Source organism: Prunus mume, linkage group LG6, assembly GCF_029339155.1.
Source record: "Prunus mume cultivar Tortuosa linkage group LG6, ASM2933915v1, whole genome shotgun sequence".
NCBI classification, from domain to species: Eukaryota; Viridiplantae; Streptophyta; class Magnoliopsida; order Rosales; family Rosaceae; genus Prunus; species Prunus mume.
In genome coordinates, this window is record NC_142703.1 from 18,933,501 (window position 1) to 18,953,798 (window position 20,298).

Genomic DNA, 20,298 nt, shown 5'->3' on the forward strand with positions numbered 1-20,298 from the left:
AAGCTTATCAGGTTTACAAGATGACACAATGAATATGTAATCTTAAATTGTTCACCCTAGCAATAAACCAAGACAATAAGTCTCACACAATTCTCATCTTAACGAACACATGTTCATAAGTTTGTGTTCATTTTAGTCTTGAACAAGATCCTAGATTCATGAGAGCTTTAGAGAATTTGGCTATATAATTCTCATAAATGCGACCACCACATTTACTCTCATATAGTGAGACTGATTAAGAATAGTCAGTTATATTCCTCTTGTTACCAAGATATCAGTATCATTAAACATAAGTATCATCTATAACTTCCACAAATAACAAATTTCTTCCATCATAGGAATGAGGTATATAGTGTGTTCACATCCTTGAACCATGCCTAACCAGTTTGCCTATTGAACCTAGACCATGGGATCTCCAATCAACTAGGTTAGGTTTTCGCCAGGCTAGTTCATTTGTAGTATTGGCATTAGCCTTATTCCCCTTGATTTATACTTTACTTGCTCTTTTGGTAATCCTTTTGTGAAAGGATGTGCTAAATTATCTTTTGCCCTTCCTTGTCCTGCTAAACTATCACAATGTATGCATATAGTTGTTACAGGCTTAGGCCACAACGAAATATCTTCCAAAAAGTTTCTTAGCCACTAAACTTCTGCTGCAGCCTTGAAGCTACAAATTCTGATTCCATAGTTGATCGTGCAATACAGGTTTGTTTGGAAAATTTCCCAGATATTGCAACTTATCCTAATATGAAAACATATCCACTTGTGGTTTGTTTCAGTACTGTCGGATATCTAGTTAACATCATTATACCCTTCTAGTACTGGAGGATATTTTGTTTAATGCAATTCATAATCTAACATGTATTTCAAAAACCTTAGTAATCTGACTAAAGCTTCCCAATGATCATGTCCTAGATTGCTTGTATACCTACTTAACTTACTTAACAAATAATCTATATTAGGTCTTGTACAATTCATTATGTACATTAATTCCAATCACTTGTGCATATTGACATTGTGATATAGCTTCACCAACATTTTTCTTAAATTTACCATTTGCATCAAATGGTATCACATCAGGTTTATCATCAAAATGACCAAACATTCTAAGTGTTGCCTCCACATAATGAGACTGGGTAAGAATATAACCTTCGGCATTTCTTTTAATTCTTATTCCAAGAATCACATCAGTAAGACCTAAGTCTTTCATATCCAAATTTGAATTCAACATTTTCTTGGTTGAATTAATTATATCCTTGTTTGTCCCTATTATGAGCATGTCATCTATATATTGGCACACTATAACACATCCATTATTATGAGTTTTGACATAGACGCATTTGTCACACTCATTTATTTTACAACTATGTGTCAACATAACATGGTCAAATTTTTCCTATCATTGCTTAGGAGCTCGTTTCAATCCATATAAGGATTTGACTCAATCCATATAAGGATTTGACAAGCCTACATACCTTGTTTTCCTTACCGTTCACAACAAATGTTCTATGTAGATTTCCTCATGTAAATCCCCATTGAGAAATACAGTTTTTACATTCATTTTATATTTCCATATTATAAAATGCTGGCATGGCAATCAACATTCGAATAGAATTTATTCTACTCACAGGAGCATATGCATCAAAGTAATCCAATCCATCCTTTTGACGATAAACTTTAGCTACTAAACGTGCCTTATACTTGTCAATTGTACCATCAGGCTTCAATTTCTGTTTGAATATCTATTTATATCCAATTGGTTTATTTCCATGTGACAAATCAACCAATTTCCAAGTGTTGTCTTGCATAATGGATTCAACTTCTCTATTGATTGCTTCTTTCCAAAATGGAGCTTATGGACTTGACATAGCTTCTTTATATATTTGTGGCTCAACCTATACTATGTAAGTCATGAAATCTGGTCCATAATCCTTAGGATCATTTGATCTCTTACAACTCCTAGGTTTTGCCTCACTTGTAGAAGGATTAGATGAACTATCATAATTTTCTTTCAAAAGATCATCAATAGTTCTTTTATTCATAGAACTAAATTTTTCTTCCCTATATAGAAATATTTCCTCAAAGAATTATGCATTCACAGATTCTAATATGATGTTAACATGAATATCTGCAATTTTGAATTTAATTACCAAAAATCTATATGCTGCACTATTTTGTGCAACCAATGAAAATATAGCCAATGGTTTTAGGTCCGAGTTTAGTTCTCTTAGGTAAAGGAACTTGAACTTTCGCCAGGCAACCCTACTCTTTCCATATTTTCTAAGTTGGCAGTCTTCCTTTCCAAATTTCGTAAGGAGACTTATCAGTCTTCTTGTGTGGAATTCTATTTAGGATTTTATTTGCAATAAGTAAGGCTTCACCCCAAAAATTGTGTGGAAGCCCTGAGCTATTTATCATGGCATTTATCATATTCTTGAATGTACAGTTCCTCCTCTCCACAAAATCATTTTGTTGTGGCATATAAGGAGCGATTGTTTTGTGAATAATGCCATGAAAAGCACAAAATTTAGAAAAAGTAGAATATACGTACTCTCCTCCTCTATCTAATCTTAAAATCTTTATTTTCTTGTTAAGCTGATTCTCAACCTTAGCTTTATATGTCTTAAACACATTCAAAGCTTCATCTTTGCTATGAAGTAAATACACACAGCGAAACTTATTGCAATCATCTATCTCTATCATGTAATAATTTTTATCTCCACGTGTAGGAGTTTATCTAAAATCACATAAGTCGCTATGAATTAAACCAAGCACTTCATTAGACTTTCCATGTGCATATTTGAATGTTTGACTAGCAAACTTAGATTCAGTGCATATTTCACACTTAACACCAACACTTATATCACATTTAGAAATCAAACCTAAGTTATCTATTTTGCGCAATGACCTACAATTCACATGTCCTAATCGAGCATGCCAAAGATTAGAATAATCAACAAAGTAAGTAGAAGCCTTATTTATATTATTATTGAATGAATTAGCAAGTACATTGAGTTTGAACAATCCTTCAGCAAGATATCCTTTCCCAACAAACATTCCCTCTTTGGTCAGAACAAATTTGTCTGACTCAAATACAAGTTTGAATCCTTTTTTGCGGTTTTAGATACTCGAGCTATGTTGGGAGACATGTACATGCAAAATCGAAGCAATGGTAGGGTGAGAATGTGGAGTGGTTGGCAAGGAAATTCGAACCGAGGTCGTGATTAGAGTAGTTGGTGCATCTGAGCTAGACCACTGCCCATATCTACGACAAGAAATAGGCTCTAGGGTGGGGTGCTGAGGAGGAGATCAACAAAGTCTGGCAGTCGGTGGAGGCACTGGAGCCACTGCCCGTATTTATATTATTATTGAATGAATTGGCAAGTACATTGAGTTTGATCAATCCTTCAGCAAGTTATCCCTTCCCAACAAACATTCCCTCTTTGGTCAGAACAAATTTGTCTGACTCAGATACAAGTTTGAATCCTTTTTTGCGGTTTTAGATACTCGAGCTGTGTTGGGAGACGTGTGTGCATACAGAATCGTAGCAATGGTAGGGTGAGAATGTAGAGGAGTGGCTGGCAAGGATATTCGAACCGAGGTATTGATTGGTGCAGTTGGTGCATGTGAGCTATACTAAACCACTGCCGGTATCTACGACAAGAAAAAGGCTCTAGGTTAGGGTGCTGAGGAGGAGATCAACAAAGTACTGGCCAAAGTCGGTGGAGGCACTCGAAACGAAGGGGTTTTGATATCATGGCGGCAAGTGTGGAGTAGGGAGATGTGGTAGGTGTTGTAGGAGAGGGCTTGTGAAGGGGAAGATAAGGGTTGTTTGTGGAGAAGTGGGAGTTGGAGGTAGTCTTTCTGTGGTGGGTTGTTGGAAGTTATAGAGGTTCGTGAAGGTGAAGAAGACAAAGAAGAAAGACAGTAGTGACACCATTGTTGTGGGCTCAAAGAGAGAAAAGATATGGGGTGGGTCAGCGATGAGAGAGAGAGGAAAAAATGAGAGAATGAGAGAGTGGGTTGGCGACGAATTGTTGATGTTGGATTTTTATTGAAAAAAAATAATTTATAATAATTTATAATATTTTAACGAATATTTTATAGTTTTTTTACACATCATCATCAAAGTGGGTACCACACTTGCCACATCACCAATTTAACAAATAATCTAACAGTGAAGTTGACAGAAGTCGTAATTGGTCAAATTAAAAAACATTAGGTATGAAATTGATGAAATTGAGACTTCATACTGCATTTTTAATACGACACCTAAACCTCAATGGAATAAAATGTGGTTAGTCCTAAAAGCTATTACCTTCCTAACCATTTAGCTTTGACAACTCACAAACTATTACTAATGCAGAAAAAGAGAACTTCACACCCTCTCTCTCATGCATGCAATTAATTAGACCAACATACAAATTCCACATGCAAAATCAAAATGAAAAAAATAAAAAGAAGAGAAAAACGAGTTCTCTCGCAATTTCTCAAATAAATTTATTTGAGACATATGTTATGACATTTCTTACGCATTTTACCTTAATGATTCGCATCTCTAAATAATCTATTTCTTAGTTCTTCATCCAAAAAATAATTCTTATAAAAAGTAGACAATTTAAAAACCGTTAAGACATCTAACTGTTACCTACAAAATAAACAAGTACGGTGTTTCAAGAAAAAAAACTAAAATGACAACCATATGGCTAAATAGTTTCAAATTCAAGTGATTATTTTCAGATATGATAATTGAATGAATACCTAAGAAATATATGGTTCATATTTATAAAGTACAAAGTGAGTCCTACAACAATATCCCTCGAGTAAGAGCTCCATCATCAACAATATTTTCTATATATAAAATAATTTTCTCATGAATTTTCTAATAGATTGTTGGGAAGAGTTTTTCAGATGTGACTCACCTATTTTAGAATTCCAAAATTATTAAAGAGGTTGTTGGAGATCCTCTTACTCTACTTACTGACAGGGTATTTGCCAGCATTTTTGGCTTGTTTATATTCAAGAGACAAAATATTTTAAATTATCATAAATGAATAATCTGTGCACACCACTTTACTCATATCATAATTTTAAATTTTGTAAATTGATAGATGTCGTAGTGGGTTTACAATTAGAGGTGTCAAACGGGTCATACCGGGCCAATCAATTTAAACTCGTGCTTTTAATGTTTTCGTGCTGTTTCGGGCCAACCCATTTAATTTATCGGGTCATGTCGTGCCGGCCCATTTAGTAAAATCATTGATCCCGACCTAGCCTAAAGCCCATGTCCACATTGAAATGGGCCTGGCTGGGCTCGTGTCGTGCCGTGCTCGTGCTCGTGCCATACTCAGGCACAAGAACCAACCCATTTAATTTAAATTTTTTTCACTTAGATTTTTTTTTCCACTAGATAATTCAAATTATAAACATTAAAAATATAATTAGAGGCAAGAAATGATGAACTATTTGAAAACATTAATCAATCAAACATCCAAACAATATGAAAGGGCTGAGGGCAAAACGTGTCTAACTCCACAAAAACCACGTCAACTTTCATCTTTAAACAACTTATTATTTTATAGGGCTTGTCCAATATAGGTCCCTACAATTTCTATTTCCTAGACATATATTCATCATTCTATAAATCTATGTGTTAAACCCAATTTCAAACATAAATGACTAGTAGGATATAAAAGGTCGTAGTATTCCTATGTTTTTACATCTTTGCCATCATACTTCATATTTTATTTATAATTTATTCCAAGCATTTCATTAACTGCCATAATTGTAATTAAAAGTCCCTACTAATAGCATATCAATTACCCTATTTCTTTTCGTTGCCATTCCCTCTAACATATGGCCCCTTAAAATTGCAAATAAAAAAAATGTGAAATTACATATCCAATAATGTACATATGAAAAATATAAATATAAATATATACGTATAAAAATATAGGTATATTATTTACCAAAAAAAATTAACAAAAATAGGTCAATTACTTTATAATTGAAATTTCCGTACATTTTTCATAAATTAAAAATTGGTACACAATAATTTATAGAAAATAGGTGCGTTGTATAATTGAAATTTATGCACATTTTTTATAAATTAAAAATAGGTACATTATTTAGAGGAAAAAAATAAGTTCATTATACTAGGTACATTATTAGAGGAAAAAAAAAATTGGTATATTATTTTGAGAGAAAAAATAGGTACATTATTTTGAGAGAGAAAATGAGTACATTATTTAGAAAAAAAAATAGGTACATTATTTAGAAAAAAAATTAATAGGTACATTATTAGAGAAAAAAATAGGTACATTATTTTGAGAGAAAAAAATAGGCTCATTAAAAAAAATGTTTTCATAAAACAAACATAAAAAGATGATCAAATTATTTTTCATGAAACAAGAAAAAAAAATAGGTTCAATAAAAAAAATGTTTTAAAAACAAAACAATAAATAGATTATCAAATTATTTTTCAACATAATTAGAATGTACACTATTATTCATAAAACTATAATAAAAAAGAATACTTGTTCTATAATCCATTAAAGACAACAACATTAATTCCTAAATTTAATATTGAATTTAAATTACTAACACTTTAAATAGATTACTAGTCGTAATTCATAGAAGGAAAACACCACTAATTCAAAAATAGATTACAGTTACTTTAATGTGTAATTTAATATTTAATTTCAAATAAATTTCTAAATTAGTTCTACATCCATTACAACTATTCGGAGATTTTTCCAAATTCAACGGGTGTCATTAGTTACACCCCCCAAAACACATTAACTTATAAATAGAGGTAGTTTTGGAATCCGAAAAATACAATAATCATATTTTAAGTTATATTAGGTGACTTGTTTAGTTGGATCATAGTCATCGGGTATTATTTGAAAAAATTGGGTATTTTAATTAGAAAATTAAAGAAAAGGGTTGTAAGTGAAATATCGCAAAACCGCAAAAATCAACCGCAAATATACCGGAAGGGAACTGCTAATTGCAAAATACCAACTGCAATTTGCGTTTTGTTCCGACTGCAATATGCCGGTTGCGGTTGCGGTTTGAATTATTTAAAACACGCGGTTTTGAATACCGACTGCATTTATATATTATGCGTCTCTCTCCTCTTCTTTCTCTTTGTGCTAATCGAAGCCAACCATTCTTTCATATGGCTTTGTCGGACAAGGGCATTCATTCACGTGGACTTGCCTACAATACAAGTCCAAAAAACATTAAAATATTTTATAAAAAACTATATTTTGACATTAATATTTTCGAAAACTCCTTCCTCTTCAGCTTAGTGTTCCTTACCAAAACAAAGTGCCTTACTTTCTTCTCAACAACTCATCTTATCTTGCTCTCTCCATCTCAGCCTATCTCTTCCTCGATTTCAAGCTTTTCTCTCCATGGATTCTCTCTCTCTCTCTCTCTCTCTCTCTCTCTCTCTCTCTCTCTCTCTCTCTGCGGTTCTGTTTTTCTTTGTGGTGGTTTATGGTTGATGGGTTGATGGCTAATAGGGGGTTTTTGGTTAGGAGTAGAGGTGTCAAATGGGACGGCCCAGCCCAACATGGCACGAACCCAGCCCGTTTAAATGAGGCACGGCACCGCACGAGCACGAATATTAATGGGCCGTGCTAGGCATAGCACGAAAAATTGAGCTGGGCTGAGATCAAAAAATGAGGTGCAATGGACCTGGCCGGCCTATGGCTCGACATGGGCCGCGCTTGGCCCGAGTCCGCTTCAAGTACTACCCAAGCTTGGCCCCACTTAACATTTTTTTTCTTTCTCAAAAGTCAAAATGTAATAATTTGATATCTAATGTCATTGTTTATATCGTTTTTTTAAATAATCATAAACATATATATATATATAATGTCTTTCATTTTAGAGAAATTACTTGGGTCCTTAATTAATTAAACATATCAACTACAAATTAATTAAACAACATTGAACTTAATATCTAATTAGTACATATGACATATACGCTTCTCTTATGAAAACAAGACATTACTTCACATATAAAATAATAAGTTGTTTAAAGATGAAAAGTTGATGTAGACTTTGTGGAGTTTGACACTTTTTGCCCTCTGCCCTTTCATATTGTTTGGATGTTTGATTGATTAATGTTTTCAAATAGTTCATCATTTCTTGCCTCTAATTATATTTTTAATGTTTATAATTTGAATTATCTAGTGAAAAAAAAATCAAGTGAAAAAAATTCAAATTAAATGGGTTGGTTCTTGGGCCCGAATATGGCACGAGCATGGGCGTGGCACGAGCCCTGCCCGGCTCGTTTCAATGTGGACATGGGCTTTGGGCCAAGCCGGGATCAATGATTTTACTAAATGGGCTGCGTGCGGCTCGATAAATTAAATGGGCCGGCCAGACATGACATGAAAACGTTAAAAACACGAGTTTAAATGGGACGGGCCGGCCCGGCACGGCCCGTTTGACACCTCTATTTGAGAGCGAGTGTGCCATGTAGATCTGATTAAATTTATAAGCTTATCATCATCATCATCATTCTTTTTACAATTTAAATTCAAAAACGATGTCAATGTTTTTTGAAGTTTGAAATTCAGGTACCATCTGCCATCAAGTTGGAAAAACAAGGAAGAAAATTTGAAGCACAATTTTACAAGTTACACAAAAAGTACTAGGAAATGACCAGCCTATACAAAAACGACTCTTTTTCATGTCCCTTATATGTGATTGAAACGAAAAATCCCCCATATCCTATGTGCTCAGATGCCTGATCACTCCCTCACCATCATAAAATTTAAGCATCAAATCTTGAGAGTCTTTAACGAGCAACCAAGTTAGTATGTAATGTAATGTATGATACAACACACACTACGTACTACAAAACTAACTATAAGGCGCAAGCGTGCCTTAATCTGACACATTTGTATATAGCAGACACAAAACCCATATCCTTGTTTCCAAGTCGTTATCATAATATCCTAGCATTTTCCTTATCTTTTTGCATGATAGTTTGAACCTAATTAGACCTCTACCCAGGGCTGGTTGCGGTACGATAACCACAAATTTTTGTGGAAACTGCAAACCGCCTGATAACTGCGGTATTGCATAATTTGATACTATAACCGAATAATTGCAAGTTACAAGTGACTCGATAAACCGCAAATGCGGTCGGTGTCCGCAAAAAAACCGGTACCTACCGATTGGGTAGTTCAACCAAAATAATCCAAGCAACCCCAAACAATCCAAGCACCCGCAAACAAACCAAGCAACCCCAAAATCCCAAGCCTCCTAACTAGAGGTGTCAAACGGGCCGTGCCGGGCCAGCCCGTCCCTTTAAAACTCGTGCTTTTAACGTTTTCGTGATATGTCGGGCCGGCCCATTTAATTTATCGGGTGGTGCCGTGCAAGCCCATTTAGTAAAATCATTGATCTCGGCCTGGCCCAAAGCCCATGTCCACATTGAAACGGGTAGGGCCGGGCTTGTGTCGTGCCCCTGCTCGTGCTCGGGCCTAAGAACCAACCCATTTAATTTGAATTTTTTTCACTTGATTTTTTTTCCACTAAATAATTCAAATTATAAACATTAAAAACATAATTAAAGGCAAGAAATGATGAACTATTTGAAAACATTAATCAATCAAACATCCAAATAATATGAAGGGGTAGAGGGCAAAAAGTGTCCAACTCCACAAAATCCACGTCAACTTTTCATCTTTAAACAACTTATTATTTTATATGTGAAGAAATGTCTTGCTTTGATTATAAGAGAAGCGTATATGTCATATGTACTGATTAGATATTAAGTTCAATGTTGTTTAATTAATTAGTAGTTGATATGTTTAATTAATTAAGGACCAAAGTAATTTCCCTAAAATGAAAGACATCATATATATGTTTATGATTATGATTATTTTAAAAAAAAAAAAACCATATAAACAATGACATTAGATGTCAAATTATTACATTTTGACTTTTGAGAAAGAAAAAAAATGTTAAGTGGGCCGGGCTTGAAGCGAGGCTTGGGCTCGGCCAAGCCCGACCCATGTTGGGCCATGGGCGGCTGATCCATTGAACCTCATTTTTGATCCCAGCCCGGCCCAAGTTTTCGTGCCGTGCAAAGCAACGTCCATTAATATTTGTGATCATGTCGTGCCGTGCCTCATTTAAACGGGCTGGATTCGTGTCGTCTTTGGGCCGGCCCGCCGGTTTGACACCTCTACTTACAATACACATTGCCTCAGAGTCAGGTTCATCTGTCATCAAATGGCGGCAAGGTTTCTCCCACCAAATATCTGACATAAAATTATTATTATTATTATTATTATTATTATTTATTTTTTTTTTTTTGGCTTACCAGAGCATTGATATGAAACTTAGAGGAGATAACTTTTTATTTATTTATAGTACGTATTTACTTCTATTTTAGTCAAGGAAATTTCCTCTAGTAATATTTGAACAGAATTTCACCCAACGCCCATATGCTTCCATTCCATGAAGTCTCTTATGACGAAAGCCAACAATGATGATGCCTTTCTTAATTTGATATAAGATTTTGATTCATGGAACACACTTGAAGTTGCTTCAAGTGTGTGTTTATTATAAGAAAAATGGATGCTCACAACACAAGTGATACACACTTGCAGTTGCTTAATTCAAGTATATATTTGTTTTTCTTCTTTTTTGTTTGTTTTTATTTCTCTTATTTTTAGGGTCTAAAGAAGAGAAGATTTTATTGAATGTTTTCAAAAGAAAAATGGATGGAAGATAAGATATAATGTAACAGAGACTTTTACTCAGAACAAGTCTGAAAGAAACCCAAAGCAAAATCCTTGCGGTCTCGCTTATGTTTGACAGTTTCAGGAGGATGTACCAAAAGTGATGGAAGAACCCAATTCCCAAAGCACTTTCTTTTAAACTGCCCCTAATTCTTAAGTCCCATTTCAAGCAAATTATATTCCACAAACAAAGCAATAGTTTTCCTAAAAAGGCAATATATTGAGTGTAAGCACCGCCCTCTCTTCTCTTGGCTGCCTTGCACAAGGAGATAAGAATCATTCTGTATAGGTACTCCATGTTATAAAGAGAAATGTAATTTTAAGAGTTCAAGACAAGTAAATTAAATTGTGGATGTGAAATAAGGTTATCCTACAACTAGAAAGGGAAAGCTTCGAACTCCAATATTGGTTATCGAAATAAATACTCTTAATCACTAGAACTATAAACTCCGACATTGCGTAACAAGTTCATCCTATATCCCATTATATGCTTATGCCTTGTTAGGTTTGATTGGAACAAGGGCCTTGCAATCTACAATTTAGTTGCTGCATTCACATTGGATGTAAAACTGACCTCAAACATCCTAGGCCCAAATCCACAACAACAAATGCAATGAGAAAAATCCAAATGCATAAGCCTCAAAGGGCATAATTTTGATCATAAGCATAATGCTAATACATAAAATATAAATACACGATCCAAATGCCTCTCTAAGCACTCACCAAGATTCAGTAACTTAGAATTCAAAGATACTTTATAACAATGAGAAAATTTGCACGACATTCTTCTTCATTAAATATAAGGATTTATGATAAACTCTAAAGACGCACATACAAATAAATCACCAATATCAAGTAAATTCAAATGTATTTTTTTTAAGCACACACAAGTGTAGTTTGTTTGATCAATTTATTAGAGGAATCCACATTCCTCAATATCAATTCCAACCCAAACTCAAAAGATTTATAAAAAGAAAAAACGAATATAAAAAACCCAATGCACTCACTTTTCTATTTAGAAAATTGTCCCCACCACAAAAGCATCACATTCATATGTGAGAAGTAGTGTGCACTCACATAACATAACACTATTCCATTTTTGTGCAAGGCATGTGAGTCCCACTGACACTCCCTCCACACTCACCTGTCGGCGCTCACACGACTTCCTCTCGCTCCTCCTTCCCTCCAATCTCCTCACCTTTCTTCCCCGTGACACCTTCATTTGCCCCATATAAATAAAACCACCACCCAAAACCAAACCAACCCAAAATTTCAAAACCAAAACTCATCATCAAAAACTTGCTAAAACCACAAAAACCAAACCAACCCATTTCAAAACACCATGAAAACAACCTTCTCCTTCCCTCATTTCCTTGCTTCCATCTTTACCCTAGCCCTAATCAGCCTCCCCAATTTTGCATCATCAAGCCATCATGACTACCAAGAGGCATTGTCCAAGGCCATCCTCTTCTTTGAGGGGCAGAGGTCAGGGTTTTTGCCCCAGGACCAGCGCCAATCATGGCGCGCCAACTCGGCCCTAAGTGATGGGTGGACTTACAACACAGACTTGACTGGCGGATACTATGATGCTGGGGACAATGTGAAGTTTGGGTTCCCAATGGCCTTCACCACCACAATGCTGGCTTGGAGTGTGATTGAGTTTGGAGATTCCATGCCTCCCAATGAGCAAAGGAATGCGCTTGTGGCAATCCGCTGGGCCACGGATTACCTGCTCAAGACTGTGTCTCAGCCTAACAGGATCTTTGTGCAGGTAAGGTAAAAATTAATGGCTGTGGTTGTGGTGGTGGGTTTTTGGGTAGGAGGGAGAGTGGGTAGACCAGTTAATGTGTCTTTGTTAAACTTTTAATATATAAATATATAAGCTAGTGATTTTGACACTCCTTATTTACCCTATGTACAAATATAAGTGTCCGAAATTCACATATATTTGCAAATTACAGATTTGACACATAAATTTTATCGCATATATAATTATTTTATATTTAGATGGGTGGAGAAGTGTGGAGTTTTGTAGTCCATTGGGTCTCGGTGGCTCAATTGGTTTGTCACCTAGTCCTGTGGCCCAGTCTATTTTGATCCCCTTAAATTGCGTGCAATTGCATCTGCCTGTGAAAAAGTTTATAATAGAATCTTAGTCCTTGAGTTTCTCAAAATTCATGAAATGTGGATCAAGATAACTTCCCTCCCATCCACAAGTGTGCGTCTCTATTTTGTTTTGTAGCTTCACAAGCAGGTTACTATTAGGGTTGAATGACATGCATTTTCACTAACTCCTTTGTCTGTTTATTTATTAGAACAAGCTGACACATTAATCCCTTTGTCCGTCAAAGGGTCAGATTCTGAAGTAAAACTTCTATGTAACATGTTTTATATAGTTTTATTTTTATCTGTCTCATCGTGTGAATCGTCACACACTCTAAAAGAGTAACATAGTTGTAATTTTTTGTTCTTCCACTGTTGTAGTTTTGTCAACATCAAACTTTGATTTCAATACTAACCCACCAACCCACCCCCCCAAACAGAAAAACTTTAATTCCAATAGAAGTGTCTGTGCCTAAAATAACAAAAGATAAAGGAAGGGGGAATCAATTATATTTTCTCAAGTAATTATCATCTGTGAGTGGGCGGTGGGCTATGTCTCTATACCACTTTTTCATAAAGCCCGTGAGTTTGCATGAGACAATCAATTGTCTTCATCAAGCTTTATGCTCATGACAAAAATGGTCCTCAGCTGAGTCCAAAATGCGTCCCAAATAATCAACCCATGCAAATAGGGTTTGTAGTGCTAATGACAAGGAAAGTTTGCCAATTTTTGGAGGGTGTAACTATGTTTTTCATGGAATAATAGGTTGGGGACCCAATTATAGACCATAATTGCTGGGAAAGGCCAGAAGATATGGACACAGCCAGGACTGTTTATGCCGTGGACTCGCCCAATCCGGCTTCTGATGTCGCCGGAGAGACGGCTGCAGCTCTGGCAGCTTCATCAATGGCATTCAAATCCTCCGATCCCGGCTACTCAGACACATTGTTACGAAATGCCAAGAAGGCATTTGAGCTAGCTGACACTTATAGAGGAGCTTACAGTGACAATCCTGATGTTAGAGGTGGTGTCTGCCCATTTTATTGTGATTTTGATGGTTACCAAGTAAGTCCAAAGTCAAAATCACATGACTTTTTGTATTATTTTAAATATTTTATAAAAAAAACTGTATTTATATTTAAAATATATCGTATGTCTCACATGTATTTATTTGTATATTAATTTTGGTGATATGTTTGGAAGGACGAGTTGCTATGGGGAGCAGCATGGTTGAGTAGGGTCACTCAGGATAGTGGTTTTTTCGATTACATACAAAACAATGGCAAAACTCTTGGTGCCGAGGAGAATATAAACGAATTTGGGTGGGACAACAAGCATGCTGGCCTAAATGTTCTAATATCCAAGGTCAGTTTATATAAAACACATATAATATCTATAATGTGTGCTGATTTTACATACATCATTAAAAAAACGTGACATTTTAAGATATAAGCACAATATCAACGCAGAAAATATAAGCAGATAAACGGGACATAAATGTATCAAAAATAAAAAGTAAACCCGAGTTTTTTTTTTTTTTTTTTTCTTTTTTCAGGAAGTCCTAGAAGGCAACATGTACACCCTTGAATCCTACAAAGCATCAGCTGATAGCTTCATGTGCACATTAATCCCGGACTCATCGTCCTCCCACATCGAGTACACTCCCGGCGGCCTCATCTACAAGCCGGGCGGCAGCAATTTACAGCATGTAACTTCCATCTCATTCCTACTACTCGTGTACGCAAATTACCTTTCGCGAACCTCGCAGTCTCTGAACTGTGGCAACATAAATGTCAGTCCCACAACCCTACGCCAAATTGCCAAAAAACAAGTTGATTACATTTTGGGAGATAATCCAATGGGGATGTCATACATGGTTGGTTATGGTGACCATTTCCCACAACGCATTCATCATCGTGGCTCTTCATTGCCATCAATCAAGGACCATCCCCAACCCATTGCTTGCAAGGAAGGCTCAGTCTACTTCAACTCCTCAAGCCCTAACCCTAATGTGCTTGTGGGTGCCCTTGTGGGAGGTCCTGGAGAAGATGATGTTTATAACGATGATCGTGCCGATTTTAGGAAATCTGAGCCAACCACTTACATCAATGCACCATTTGTTGGTGTTTTGGCATACTTTGTGGCTAATCCCAATCCTAATTAGCACACATTGATACATGGTCAAGAACAGGTCATTTTTTGTTTTTGTAAATAACCCATATCAGGATTTGAAAAATAGGGAAAGAACAAAAGGTGTCTCTCATCTTGAGAGCAAAGAGAGAAGAGGCTTGTTACTTAGTCTTTGGAATTTGAATTATACTGTCATTGGTTTTGAGTCACAAAAATTTCGTGTGACATTTTACAGAGAATAAAGAGAGGTTTGTTATGTAAAATTCAATATATATGGTTTTGATTTCTCCAAAATAAAAATAAAAATAAAAATAAAAAAAAGAATAAAATACAATCTTTTCACTCTATTCCAAGAAATTTTTCCATAAGCGTGGAGGACTTGTAGCTCGAATTGTTGAGGCTATTTATTCCACACCTAAGCGCAAAGTTCGAATCATATGTCCTTTACTTTTTCTTGTAATGGAAAAAAAAATATATATATATATTGTATTGCTAGATTCAATAAATTAATGAAAAAGGTTTGTCTCGACTCCGATGCTTGGTAGATGAACACATGAAAACTGAAAACTCCCATGGCCCTCGTGAACAACACGGGTCTTGTTCCTTTGTGAGGGAATGATTAGGGTTTTCAAGCTCATTAACAACAAACAAAATCTTTGCATTATTCGATACTTCACAATTTAACTTTGTTGTCAAATATTAGGGTTAATGGTTAGAGGTTTCTTCCTTATTTTATTTGTTGCATTTATTAGTTCGATAATTTATATCATTTATGTGTTTATATACAGTCTTCTTCTATTGAAGAATTCTTCAAATACTCTCATTTGGGGGACACTTTGTGTGATCAAGTACAAATCTTATTTCAACGATCTGAAACATCCTTTTTTTTCAAGTCTTCTCATTCATAAATTATCCTTGCAGACAATTATGCAAATTGAAAACCATTAAGACATCTAATTGTGACCAACAAAATAGACAAACACAATACTTCGACAAAACACTAAAATAACAACCACTTAATTGAATAATTAAATGGTTTCGAATTCAAGTAATTTTTGCATATATGATTTTTAAGAAATACCTAAAAGATAGCGGGCTTAGATCTTTGAAATACAATGTGAAGTGGACCCTACAAAACTGCCCCTCAAATAACTCCTCAATCGGAGCTCTCTAATATTCTTATTACGCTACCTAATCACATTAGACACATAACATCCATGAGAACTCTTAACTCAATAGAAACACATTTAAGTCAACGACAAAAAATTAGCACCTACTAAGAACTAAACTTAATATTATCGAAGTCTCTAGTGCTAGTGGTAGGAGACCAACATTTTCTAGAGCCATTGATTGCATTATTTGTGACCTGCCAACATTTAAAGTGCAACCAAAAGATAGTTTGTTTGTGATGTCAATTGCCACCAATAATATTAATTGGTCCCATAACATCCGGCTCTGTACTGTACGGTAGGTTCGTATTCATGCCATTCTCATAAATAGTCATTTTTCTTGTTTGTGTTTATTTATTTACTTTTAACAAAATAAGGTGACAAATTGACAATGTACCCAAATTTTGTCCCATTCTGCAAAATTATAAAAATATGTGGCTCCTAGTTGGGTAGGGTTCATGGTGGAGGATAGTTTGGGTCAAGAACATTGTCTTCTGAAAAACCTCCAAGCAAAAACATTAATTTCTTTTTGTCTTGCTCAAAGTTTTCTGCAGGATTCCATTAATAATTTAATTAAGTGTTGCATCTCGATTTAGATCAACAATTCAACATCGCCCCTTTTGTTTTTGTTTTTTTTGAATTAGGTCAATAGCAACCACAGAAATCAAATGAGAGTCCACCATTTATTTTCACTTGATTTCGACCCATTATCACTGTGGCTGCAATTTAAGGCATTAGCTTTCGGCCCAGGCCCAACAACAAGGTAATGCATTTTGCAATGCCATCCATGGAAAAAAGCTTCACTTTGTTAGGAACTCTTCAATGTTAAGACAGGGCATAGTTACACCTACAATATTACTATAGCAGGGCAAATAGGAACTCTATGGTGGCATGCACGTATTTTCTGGCTAAGAGCCACTGTGTATGGAGCAATTGTCATCTTGCCTAAACAAGAGACTGGTTTTCCATTTCCTCAGCCATACAAGGAGGCTAATATTGTCTTAGGTGAGTTAGTGCAACTATAAGATTTGTAACTATATACAGAAATTTTTTAGAGTTTATGCAGAAAATTATTGTACTGTCTCTTGTGAATGGTGTAGGAGAATGGTGGAATAACGACGTCGAAGAGGTTGTTAAACAAGGAAACAAACTGGGATTGCCATCAAATATGTCAGATGCACACCCCATCAATGATGGGAAGCCAGGGCCTCTCTTTCCCTGTTCTGAAAAAAGCACAGCATTCTGTAGAAAAGTTGTTGCCTACAATAAGTTTATACAATGCGGATATGGTGGACGTGTAACTAGTTATTGTGAGAGCAACGATGTATAAACTCACTGTATGCAAGAACTTTTCCCTCTATGACACTAGATGTTCTGAGACCACTTTTGTTTTATGGCAATCCCACTTGGACATGAAAAATGAGACTTTGCATTCTTCATCCTTTCTTGTTTTTGCTATCTCAGATACCTATGCATTGGAGGTTGAACAGGGAAAGACGTACCTGCTACGAATCATCAATGCTGCACTCCATGATGAGCTATTCTTTGCCATTGCTGGTCACAACTTGACAGTGGTAGAAACTGATGCAGTCTACACCAAACCATTCACATCTCAAGCAATACTAATAGCGCCAGGTCAGACCACGAATATTCTTGTTCAAGCCAAACAAGCGCCCGACAGATATTTCATGGCAGCTAGGCCATTCATGGACGCACCGGTTTCCATTGACAACAAAACTGCCACTAGAATACTGCAGTACAAAGGCATCCCAAATACTGTGCAGCCAGTTCTTCTCCAACTTCCGGCAATCAATAACACAGTTTTTGCATTGAGCTTCAATGCCAAGCTAAGAAGTTTAAACACAGCACGGTTCCCAGCCAGTGTACCTCTTAAATTTGATCAGCGTCTCTTTTACACGATCAGGTTGGGAATCAACCAATGCACGACTTGCCTCAATGGAACACAGCTCACTGCTTCTTTAAACAATATCACATTTGTGATGCCCCAAATTGGGCTGCTTCAAGCTCATTATTTCAACACCAAGGGAGTAATTACCACAGATTTCCCAGACCGCCCTCTAACACCTTTCAATTACACTGGTGCACCAATCACTGCCAACCTTGGAAAGGCACCCGGCTTAGCAAACTTGCCTTCAATTCAACAGTTGAGTCGAAGTCCCATCCTTTCGACCTTCATAGTTACAATTTCTTTGTTGTTGGGACTGGAGTTGGGAACTTCGACCCCAAAAAGGACCCGGCAAAGTATAACTTTGGTGGATCCTCCCGAAAGAAACACAATCAGAGTTCCTACCAGTGGTTGGGTTGCCATAAGGTTTAGGGCTGATAATCCAAGTAAACACATCAAACTCACCAAATAGCATGCTACATTAAACTTCAAAGTTACTAATTAAGCCAGAATAATCTCTCTTCTTTTTTTTAGATATTTCACTAATATTTTGAATGGTATTTGATCATCTTTAGGTGTCTGGTTCATGCACTGTCATTTGGAGGTCCATACCAGCTAGGGTTTGAAGACTGCATTCGTAGTGGAAAATGGGAAGGACTCAGATCACTCTGTCTTGCCTCCACCTACAGACCTTCCACCTTGTTAGTTCCTCGAACAGGAGAACTCACAGTGGAGTACTTCTTGAGGAACACAAACCATTGTTTTTTCCGAGCCCTTTGGCTGACAATTGCTTGCAAACACTCCTGCATGACACATGCAATGAAAGTAATGGTTCAATCCATCAGCCATTATAGTCAACAATCACAGCCAAATTCAAGATGAACTTTGATCTAAAAAATTTCAACAAGCTAAGGTGGAAATCAGGCTCAACTGCAGTCACTTCTTAGAAAAATGCGTGAGGTTCTTTTGAGGTCCGGTTTGGATTCAAGGTCTATTGTGGCCTGTTTGATAGCCACGAAAAAATTTGCTTGAGTTCCCTGAAAACAGTAATAATTCAACGTTATAAGACCTCATATACTGTATAATATATACCAACAATATATATGAAGCATTAAAAATCAATAGAACTGAACTCAGGAATATGTCTTTACATTCTAAACCAGACTCATGCACTCACTGATCTGGCCCAAGAAAAATACGGTGAAATATTCAAAATGTTCTTTTCAAACACTTAGACACCGAACTACATGGCAAGGGTGGCCAGCATTGGTATGTGGTGGCCAGCATTGGTATGTGGTAGCCAGCTTTTATAGTGGATTTCACTTGTGTTTTGAATGCTCCCAAAACAGCTTATTGTCTATGTTCAAATGAAGGTAAAGAACACTGTCAAACTAGTTCACAATTAAATTAAAAGCTTTCAAATTTTGACCAATTACTTTAATTTTCTTAAAATCAACGGGAGAGTGCGATCTTGGGAACTATTCTGACATATGTTTAGCTTCACGTACCTCTCTCTTGCTTATTTAAACCCTCATTTCTCTAAACAATAAAAAATACAAGATTAGGATCTTCAGCTACTCTGCTTCTCTCATTTCTCTAAACAACAACAAAAATTCAGTATTTTGCTTCCAAGCTTTCAAATGAAAGCTCTACAGTTTCTACCTAATGTTGACAACAACACCTCCATCTTACAAACTGATGCCAAATTTGTTTTATATTTTGCCCACAGCCCTATAAAACCATTAGACCTTGACCTGCTATCATGTCTCATCCCTACAAAAACCAACAAGTTATGTTGGGGTTCTACATTTCTATTCTAAGAGTCACTAACTACAAGTCTAAAATAAATATATAAAACCAACTGAAATTGTATAGCCATTACAATAATATAATTCAATACAATTATTCAAAATACAAAAGATAATACAGTTTGTCAAATAGTCTAGATTAAAAGTATTGAGATCAAGGTAAAGAACTTGTCAATTAGAAGCTTTCACTTTCCTCATAACATCTCTAAGTAGTTTGAAGCCTTTTATGATCCTAAAGCTACCTTTGTAGTTTGATCCGCCTAATTGGTCCAACGTCGCTGAATGTCTCCTCCAGCTGATGTTTAAAAGAAAAACAAAGCCTTCATTACTAAAGCTAAAGCAGCACAGAAAATTTCAACTTAAAGAATAAATAGAACAGCAATCATATAAACAGATTGTAATGCAACTA

At 35.9% G+C, this 20,298-nt stretch overlaps 1 protein-coding gene and 1 pseudogene across 1 annotated transcript; both read left to right on the forward strand.

Moving 5' to 3' along the window:
- Positions 1–11,854: 11,854 nt before the first annotated feature.
- Positions 11,855–15,274, forward strand: LOC103335609 (endoglucanase 24-like). Its single transcript, XM_008238627.2, has 4 exons — positions 11,855–12,543; positions 13,642–13,941; positions 14,080–14,241; positions 14,432–15,274. The coding sequence occupies exons 1-4, from the start codon at positions 12,115–12,117 to the stop codon at positions 15,038–15,040; spliced, it is 1,500 nt and encodes a 499-aa protein (XP_008236849.2). The 5' UTR covers positions 11,855–12,114; the 3' UTR covers positions 15,041–15,274.
- A 2,084-nt stretch (positions 15,275–17,358) lies between these two features.
- Positions 17,359–18,553, forward strand: LOC103335622 (laccase-11 pseudogene; annotated as a pseudogene).
- Positions 18,554–20,298: the final 1,745 nt, after the last annotated feature.